The sequence below is a fragment of the Mus pahari genome, chromosome 11 (genome assembly GCF_900095145.1).
Source record: "Mus pahari chromosome 11, PAHARI_EIJ_v1.1, whole genome shotgun sequence".
In the NCBI taxonomy this organism is placed as follows: Eukaryota; Metazoa; Chordata; class Mammalia; order Rodentia; family Muridae; genus Mus; species Mus pahari.
The window spans coordinates 27,538,127-27,548,126 of NC_034600.1; the positions used below are offsets into that span (position 1 = coordinate 27,538,127).

The 10,000-nt window shown below is 44.3% G+C and overlaps 1 protein-coding gene across 1 annotated transcript in view; it reads right to left on the bottom strand.

Moving 5' to 3' along the window:
- Ankdd1b (ankyrin repeat and death domain containing 1B) overlaps positions 1–10,000 on the bottom strand; it is a 57,893-nt gene that overhangs the window by 15,446 nt on the left and 32,447 nt on the right. Inside the window, exons 8-9 of the mRNA XM_029544134.1 lie at positions 8,422–8,520; positions 2,868–2,966 (exon numbers count right to left, since the gene is read on the bottom strand). Of these exons, the coding sequence (XP_029399994.1) occupies positions 2,868–2,966; positions 8,422–8,520 (198 nt within the window). The remainder of the gene's footprint in view (positions 1–2,867; positions 2,967–8,421; positions 8,521–10,000) is intronic.

Below are 10,000 nucleotides of genomic sequence, written 5' to 3' on the forward strand. Positions count from 1 at the left end.
CCACCCGGTGTCAGACCCACGGGATCTCCGAGAGTTACAACAGTCCACCCGGTGTCAGACCCACGGGATCTCTGAGAGTTACAACAGTCCACCCAGTGTCAGATCCACGGGAATCCCTGACCAGTCACCACCATCTGCAGGCTGCCTGTCACTCTGGGCATACATAACAAGCACCTACTAAGGGCCAGTCTCTTCAGGGGCTAAAGATTTATCTTTTTAACAAAGTGACACAGCTATTTAGTTTCAAGGTTTAAGTGATTTAGAGGAAACGGTCAACGGCGCTGGGGTGGCATGTGCGTCGAGGGAGGACCAACCCTTCCGGAAGCCAGAAAAGGCTTCCTTGAAGAAAGGACAGCTGAGCTCAAACACGGATAAGGATGGGTTGAGAAGGCTCAACTGAGGACTTCTGGAAGCCTTCAGAGAGCCAAAGGACAAAAGGAGTGGCCACAGAGGAGGAAATGTATACACAGCATTTCCTGAACAGATGTGAGCTGCAGGACGTTCTCTAGCTCCCTGGCAGGGCAGTGTCCCTGCTTACGTGGGACTCCGGGCTCCTCTGAGGAGTCAACCCATGGTGGGCTGTGACTAGTCTCAACAGCCTGGTCCTTCATCCCTCCTTTTACTAGATAACTGCCTTCTTCACCTCACCCACCTGAACCTCCTGTCCCGTCTCCCCTCTCTAACTCAGACCATCAGACACAGTCCATTCACCATAACGTGTCTCAGATGTCCCTGCCATGTTACCTCCACCCAGTCACACTGGCTTGGGGAGCTCTCTGGGAGGAAAGAAGGCAACTCACAGCTGAGGAAGAAGCAATGTACTAAGGGAGCAAGGCAGCTAAGCAAGGGGAGAGTCCAGAAGTTGAGGAAGGGGATAGGTAGGAGGGGTGAGCAGACAGGGGTGAGCGCTGGCCTGAGTTTCTGGGGACAGAGTAGAGAAGAGGACACATGTAAAGGAAGCTGGTTGGGATAGCCTGCAGCAGCTCCACTCATATACAGAGAGTACATCGGGACTAAGCGTGAAGCACACTCCATACAGCCTCACATGGTACTAACTACACACTCAGTACCCCACATTTATCCTGGGTGGTGACACACGCCTTTGATCCCAGGGCTTAGGAGGCAGAGGTAGGCGAACCTCTAAGTTCAAGGCCACCCTGATCTCTAAGAATTCCAGGACAGTCAGAGCTACACAGAGAAACCTTATCTTTTTTTCTTTTTTTTTTTTTAAAGATTTATTTATTCTATGTAAGTACACTGTAGCTGTCTTCAGACACTCCAGAAGAGAGCGTCAGATCTTGTTACAGATGGTTATGAGCCACCATGTGGTTGCTGGGATTTGAACTCCGGACCTTTAGGAAGAGCAGTCGGGTGCTCTTACCCACTGAGCCATCTCACCAGCCCGAGAAACCTTATCTTAAAGCAAAAACAAAAACAAGCTTTAGGCTAAGCAGGTAAAGTAGCCCCAGCCTGCAATCCCTGCACCCTCAAGACAGAGAGAGGAAAGAAGAGCTCAGTGACAGGCCAGCTGAGGCTCCACGGGGAATTTCGGGCTAGCTTAGGCTACACAGTGAGACTCTGGCTCAAAACCAAGCAGAAAACAACAGACGGTTAAATAAGTGCTCTTAAAAGCCATGTCATCCTGGCATGGTGGCGCCCACCTTTAATCCCAGCACTTGGAAGGCAGAGGCAGGCGGATTTCTGAGTTCAAGGCCAGCCTGGTCTACAAAGTGAGTTCCAGGACAGCCAGGGCTATACAGAGAAACCCTGTCTCGGGGGGGGGGGGAAGCCATGTCACCCATGGTTACCCTAGGAGCTGGGCCTTATATCCCCTACTTTATACACAAACAGATCAGTAACTCCGTGAATAACAGGGAAGAGGCAAAGATGGGGCTTGAGCACAGACTTCCCAGAGCTCTCCATTTGCAGAATGGACTAGAGATGAGGGGCGGGAGAGACTGTATGATATGGCTGAGTGAGAGGCCGTCTGGCACAAGGAGGCACTGGGAGCATCTGTGGGGGTAACCTGAGAGCCAAGAAGCTGAGAAGCTGTCCTCTGCTTGGAAATCAGCTTCTCCCGCAAAGCCCAAAGCAAGAGCAAAGACACAACATCCTTCATCTCAAAGGGGTCGGCTGTCTGGCCAGGGCCACCCGCCTTGCTGAGGCCCAGCTTCTCCTGAGGATGAAGAAACCTCCTTGGCCTGAGCTAGACAAGCACAGAGCCAATCCCTCTAAGTCCATGCTCTAAAAACTTATCAGGCATGGCTCAGGTCGTACCCCTCCTTTCAAGTCGGTGCCATAAATAGAAATGGCTTGGCACAGCCAGAGGAAATAATAGTCACAGAAGAGAGGAAAATACAGTGGAAGATAGATAGAGGGATTTTTTTTTTCTTGTCGGATTCCAGCACAGAGGGCCTGTGTTTGTTCTGCCAAAGTCAGTCCAAACTTCAGAAAAACCTCAATCAGTAATAAGGGATTGACTTTGACATAAACCACAAGATCATTCTGAGATGGGGCAATGCCGAAGTGGTGGCAGCCGCAGAGGAAGCCGGAATTTCCCAGACAGATGAGATTTCTACAGGAGTCGAGGCACCTCCAGTCACCTGAGACTTACTGTAGCCGATCTATTTTAAAAACAAAGATTTTGTTTTGTGTGTGTGCAGGGAAAATTTACCCCTTGGACTTTATTTCTCATGATTAAGATTTAAAAAAAAAAAGTCAATGCCCCCTCCCCCCAACAAATCCCTTCCTTGTGAAATAGCTCATCTCCAGCGTGTCTCTGCCCGGGGCACCTGAACATCCAGCTTCACGCCCCCCCCCCCCCCCCCCCCCCCCCCCGCACCCAAGCCTGTATTGATTGGACTCACTTCCTTCTGCTGCTGCGAATCAGCATTCTCACTGAGAAGAAAGTTGACAAGGGCTGTGTGGCCGTTCCGGGTCGCTGTCTGCAAGGCACTGACATTGAGCTGTAGTGAACAGATGGGAGGGGGGAGATCCCGTTACTGTCCGCATGCGGTTGGTGCTTGGTATACGGTAAGACATGTACAATGAAATATTACAATTATCTAAAGAAGGGAATCCAACATGTTTCTCATCAATCTAAAGCCTATCATTTTGACATGTGATAAGGCCTGACTGGGTCTCCAAAACTCCTCATCCTGATGAGATGAGAGGCTGAAGAAGAACTGCTGTGAGTGATCTTTCATCCATGGGAAGACACAGCAAATAGCTTCCAGGGAAGCGGGTGAAGTGTCCTCATCAGAACATGACCCTGCTAGTACCCAGGCTCTGTTTCCAATCTCCAACTACAGAAATAAATGCTTGCTGCTTAAGTCACCCAGCTTTGCTGTTGTTGTTGTTGTTGTTGTTGTTGTTGTTGCTATCATTATCACAGGAGCCTGACCTAAGACACTGAGACACTATGACTCAGCTAAAAAGCAAAAACCAACCAAACAAACAAAAAACAAACCCCACAAATGCCCTCAGTGGTTTCTGGCTCTCCCTGGAATGGCTTCGAGGCTTAGCAGGAATTCCACCTATGCGAAGTGTTGCTTTTTGATCCTTTTGCCTGACTCCTTTCACAACTCTCAGTCACTCACTTCTACTGCCCCTTGCCACTCTCTGGGACCTAAGGATCTTCACTTAGTGCCTGAGCTAAGTGGCGCTCAGCTCAAAACTGTGCTCTGGTCTTGGTTAGCCTGCAGGCAGCCTACCGTGAGAACTGACAACAATACAAGCCAACCGCTGATTATAAGGTTGCCATAAACTATATCCAGGTCCTCCACATAAGGTCATTTTTGAGAACTGCTTCCCCCAAGTGACTGAGTTAGTATCCCCTGACCTACTTACCATCCCTCTATCAACAGCTAGGACTCATTTCTTTACTCCCTTAAGTCTAGGTGGACCTGCAACTGCTTTGACCAGTAGATATGGCAGAAACGATAAGGAGTCAGTTCCAGGCAGGGCCCCTAGCCAGCCTAGAAGCTTCCGCCCCCTTCCTCTCTTGCTTCTGATTCTTGTTGTACTTCCTCTTGGGGCCAGCTGCCAAGCTATCCAAGGGCAACCCTTACATTTGTGGCTGCTCCGTGGACCTCCCAGTTGACAGCTGACAACAACTTCCAAGGAAGTGAATGAGCCGTCTTGGATATCTAGTTCAAATAAAACTTTACATGACCAAAATCTTAGTCAACCTCTGATTCTAATCATGTAAACACACGCAAAGAAGGATTATCACAGATGAGCCTAGCCAACCCACTGTGAAAGTTTTCAGAATCAAAATAGACTTCCTTTAAATAATCCAAATAAATGAATAAATAATACCAGGGGGTTCTAAAAGAGGGGTCTGGTGTACATATAACTATTGACGAGAGCTGCCCTACTTACTTTCCACTGCTGCGACAAGACACTGTTACCAAGGCAACTCATAGAAGAGTTCATTGGCTTAGGTGAGTCCCCGACCATCACATCAAAGAACATGGCAGCAGGTAGGCAGACAGAGCATTGAAGCAGTAGCTGAGAGCTTATGTGTTGAGGCAACAACCATGTGGCAGAAAGCGATGACTGGGAAAGGTATGGGCTTTTACACCTCTTACAACAAGCCACCCCTCCCAATCCTTCCCAAACAGTTCCACTATCTGGGGACTAAGTGTTCAAACCTATAAACCTACTGGAAAAAAATAATCCTGGAAGCTAGAAAAAAAAAATGGCTCAGCTCCTGAGAGCATGTTCTGTCCTTGCAGAGGATTTGAGTTTGGTTCATAATGCCTGTAAGTCCAGCTCCAGAGATCAGACATCCTCTTTTGGCATCCATGTGCAATTGCACTCACATGTACATACCTTGTCGAACATGTACACATATACATGCATATGAAAGTTTAAAAATAAATCGTAAAGATCTATCTGGACATCTGTCTAGCAACTTGCTGTTTAATCATGGATCCAAGACTCATGCTATTGATCCAGATGGTTAACAATTTTATTTCAAATGCCTTAAGTAAACCTTTTCAGTCTTGACCTTTAGAATGTCCCTTGGCTACAATGTCCTTGAAAAAGCTTATAGGTTACACATATTTCCCACTACAACATTACACTGTCCATAAACTTAATCCTTAGAGACTCTTTTGTATGTTGAGATTGATGCACCATGGGAGATAATTAAGCCACAGAAGTTTGCTTGTTTGTTTGAAAGCAACAGGTAGCTGAACAAAGGGTAATGGGAATGGCCAACTGAAAGCTAGCTGGAGCTGATGCTAAATGCTATGTGACCTGGCTTAGAAGGCTTATGAGTACAAGCCTGTTTATCTCCACCTATAAAAACAGCATAACCACCTATATTTGTTTTCTTTATGGCTATGGGTTGCTGCCACAAACTTAGTGTCTTAAAAAACAAACTTGGACCCAGCCCCCCCACACACACACACACATTTGTAGCAAGTGTAGAGCTTGGTCTGATGGGGGCAATGGGGGGAGGGATTTGTAAGGTGGAACTGGGAGGAGAGAAGGGAGGGAGACTGTGATCAGGATGTAAAGTGAATTTTTAAAAGGAAATGAATATTTTTAAGAGATTAGTTATTAAAGTTAATTGGTGAATCATTTAAAAATGTTTTTAAAGCATCATCATACAGTTCCAAAAGTCGGGAAGTCTGATGTGGGGCTCACAGAGCCAAGCTCTGTTCTGAAGGATGCTGGGAGAATTGGTTTTCAAACGTCTAAATACATCGGCTGATGTCCCCTTCTCCCATCTTCAAACTTCAGTGTTATTTAGTTGGTCTTTCCTGCGTCCCTCTTCACTTTAACACTCTTAAGATCACATAACCCAGAGTAATCTCATAGGAATGAGCCAATTTTTGCCATATAACCACTATTATCCTAAGTATAATAAATAAATATATAAGTATATCTATTTATTGGACTAAGATGTGGGTATCTCTGAGCATGAGCTCCCCATTCTTTCTTTAGTACCCTCCTACCTCTTTCCTTTAAGCCGCAGTAATGCTGAAGAGATAAAGAGCTCTTTATTCATTCCACAAACATGACTGAGTACTCGTTTTGTGACAAACTGTGTCAGGAGGATACGTTTATAAGCGTCTCTATTAGATGCCTGAAATTAGATTCCTGTAGGGCAGACAACCAATTGATCCACGGCCTGGTGGACTGGTAGTTGGTATATCAGTAGCTTTAGAGTAAACGCTAATGGACAGATTCTTGGTCAGAAGAATAACACTGGCTGGCTGTTGTCAGCTACAATATAAACTTAAAAGAGCCAACTGGAGCCAGGCATGGTGGCAGACACCTTTCATCCCAGCATTGGGAGGCAGAGGTAGGATTGGATCTCTGTGAGTTCTAGGCCAGCCTGGTCTACAGACCTAGTTCCAGGACAGCCAGGGCTACACAGAGAAATCCCAACTCAAACAAACAAACAAACAAACAAACAACAAACAAAACAAAAGAAAACAAAAGCTGACCAGACAGCTAATATGTATTGAATGGCCAAGAGTAATTTTGGGGTAAGGTGACATTTAGACTGAGATCAGAATGACAGAGGTGGCCCCGGGGAAGGTCTGAGGCCACCAATTTAGGTTTCTGATTTAAGAAACTAATGTCTGAAAAACTCAAAGGCAGTGTCCCAGGGTAGAAACTGTAGGACTTTGTAACTTTCTACCCACCCATACAGGCACCATGTACGTGGCCTATGCGCTTTACAAGAAGCAAAGAGACATGTGCAGCTGTTTTAGTTCCCGTGTATGGGTGTTTTGTCTGCATGTATGCCTGTATACTAGGTTTATCCCTGGCCCCCATGGAGACCAGATCCCCTGGAACTGGGGTTACAGACAGTTTTGAGCCACTATGTGGGTGCTGAGAACCAAACCCCAGTCCTCTATAAGAGCAGCCAATGTTCTCAACTTCGGAGCCATCTCTCCAGCCCCTAGAAATACGTGAAACTTAAGAAAAAAAAAAATAATAACCACTAGTTTCAAGGTACCAAAAGAAGGCCACAAAATTGAAGTGAATAAATATTTAATTGACACGTTCCTACTTCATTGATTGTTAAATGCAATATCATAAAATATTCATTACATTTGTCAATGGCTTACAGTTTTCCTTTTTTTTTTTTTTAACCTCCCGAAAATTTCCAAGTATATACACAGTGTTCTAAGAAATCAATCATGTAAAAATTAGATGAAATTTACTGCAGACAAATGATTGAAAATAAAAATAAAAATAAAAATCCACTTAGAGTAATCGTGGTAATATATATTAGAAGTCTAGGGGTATTTAAATACGTTTAATAAGATATGACGTAAGGCTTCCAGAGGTCTGAGTTTTTTAAGGTCTACAAAAGTCATTCTGGGGCCTGAGGCACCTGATATGCTGCTGAAGAGAGCCTGTCACACACATGGGCAGTCTCTCTAGCTAGCACAAGTGGAGGAAGGCCGCTTACAGACAAACCCATGATCTTACTCCAATTATCTCCTTAGAAATGACTTAGCTGTGTACGTCACTCCTTAGTGACAGGGAGGCGCAAGAGAACACAGAAGCCACTTTCTAGAGGTTGGTAAGGTAAAGGCATTTGTATGACTAAGGCATCTCTATAGTTGTCAGAGCAAAGGCAGGTCCAAGCTACCTTTGACTCTGTGTGCTGTTGCAGCTGGCTTCTTACTCCACACTGGCTGTTCCCTGGGAGTCTTCTCCAGGATAAAGGGGATAAAGGGGAACCATTCTGGACTACAGTGGGTCCTGAGATTGTTTATCTAGGAACTGTGCTAATGAACAGAGGCTTCAGAAGGCATGCCACACCCATTCTGAATCTTTGCCTGTAGATCAGGATGTAAGCTTAGCTACTGTTCCAGTGCCATACCTGCCTGCTGCCATGCTTCCCACCATGATGGTCATGGACTCACCCTCTGAAACTGTAAGCCAGCCCCCATTAAAGGTTTTTCTTTTTTAAACTGACTTGTTCACAGTGTCTCTTCACAGCAATAGGACAGTAACTAAGACTTGAAAGTTTCAAAGTTTGTTAGCACCATGATTAAATACAAAAGTATTCTATATTTGGAGGCAGACAGCATCCCGCATTCTTTAGGCCCAAGATGACCCAGGGAGCTTTCACACAGCAAACTTTCTTCTTTAGTATTTGCTATCAACAAGTGGAGTGAGAATGTCATCTTGCTGTGAAGGGTCCTTGGTCTTTCTCCTCTGTCTCATTTTCAGCCTTCTCCAAATGAATTGGAAAAATTGGCAATGCTTCTGAAGAGACATTAATGAGGGTATCTGTGTGGACATTAATTCTTATATAAAAAAAGGCATACTAAAATTTTAATTCTATAAAAACCCAGCAAACCACCAATTAAGGACAAGAGTTCCAAAGAATATTCTAAGCCCTTCTCCCACTGTATGGTTGACCACAGTCCAGATCCCTACTTTGTTTGGAATATTGACATCACTTCCTCCCGCCAGGAGCACGCGACTGCATTCTTCATGACCTCCTACAACAGCCAACAGGAATGGGGTTTCTCCATTCTGACAAAAAGAAATGGAAGTTAAAATTAATTTCCCCTTGGCATGGAATAAAAAAATACATTGAGAAACAGCATGCTTCCAATATCTTTTATGCATGATTCTTTTTGATGGTGCTGTTAGCACTATTTAGCATTCATGTACCAACATATACTGCCAAGACTTTGGTACAGTCAGATAATGTGATAATCTAGAAAGGCAGGATTCGTGTTATCCTTATTTTGTAGACAAGAAAACCAAACAGCTGGTGACCAGAGCCTTTCATCATCTACGGTCTACATCTACCTACTCATCGCAGCTAGCCTTTCTGTCCTCCTGACCAAGTCAGTCCCAGGCCACACCATGTCTTTTATGCAGGAGTGTGTGTGTGTGTGTGTGTGTGTGTGTGTGTGTGTGTGTGTTGACACAGACACACCAGAGGAATAAACAAAACTACCAACAACAACAACAACAGCAGCAACAAAAGCCCACTCTCTCTGCCAAAGTCCATTGGAATGGCAAAACTGAGATAGAATATCATCTCCTATGTGAAGGCTTTGGCTTCTGAAATAAATTTACATGGCACACTGAATATACAGTTATAATTGAATGTAGCCCAATGTTGTATGTTTCCCCTCCCATGTCTTTCTTGTCCTCTAGTGCAAAAATACATATTTAATCTGAAAACAAATGGCTTTTTCTTGTTTTTTAATTAAAAAGAAATTTTTATTTGTGCAAAATATTCTAATCACAGGTTCTCATCCTCAGTTCGTCCCAGATGTTTCTGTCTCCCAACTCACCCACCCCCATGCTCTTTTTTCTCTCTCTTTAGAAAAGGAACAAACAAACAAACAAAAAACAGAATTAACAAAAAAAATCAAAGAAACATACATATAAACAAAACTCATAAAACTACAAAACCTGAAACCTTAATACACAAGCAAAAACCAGACAAAAAAATCAGACAAAAAAAATTTAAACAAAGCCACATGAGAAAAAAAAAAAGAAAGAAAACATGAGTTCTATTGAAAGATATTTGATCACACTGTGAAAACAGAGATTGTGTTGTTTACTGGAAAACCCTGTTTCTAGCCGTGGTGTGGCTCAGCCCTAGGACACACCTTTAATCCAGGAGCTTTCTGTTTGTTGTTAACAGGATTAAAGAAAGTCAACCATAGGTCAAGAGGCAGAGCAAGCAACCAGTTGCTTTCTCTGGGAGCTGTCTCTGCCTCTCTGAGCTAGCAGCCTTCCACCCCCTGGCTCTTAAGTAGTCTTTGGTAAAATTGAATGATTGAGATTTTGTTTAAAAAAACAAACAACAAAACAAAACAAAGCCAGAGCTGTTCTGTGCTGGCCCAGCTGTTGTTAAGAGTGGGATCTAAAGTATGGTTTTGTATCCAGTGAGACTCCATTAGAGAGAACTAATTTTTTCCTTTGCAAGCAGTTGTCAGTTGGAGGCAGCCCCTTGGTTAGAGCTGGAAATTGTGTACACTTCTCCCTCCTA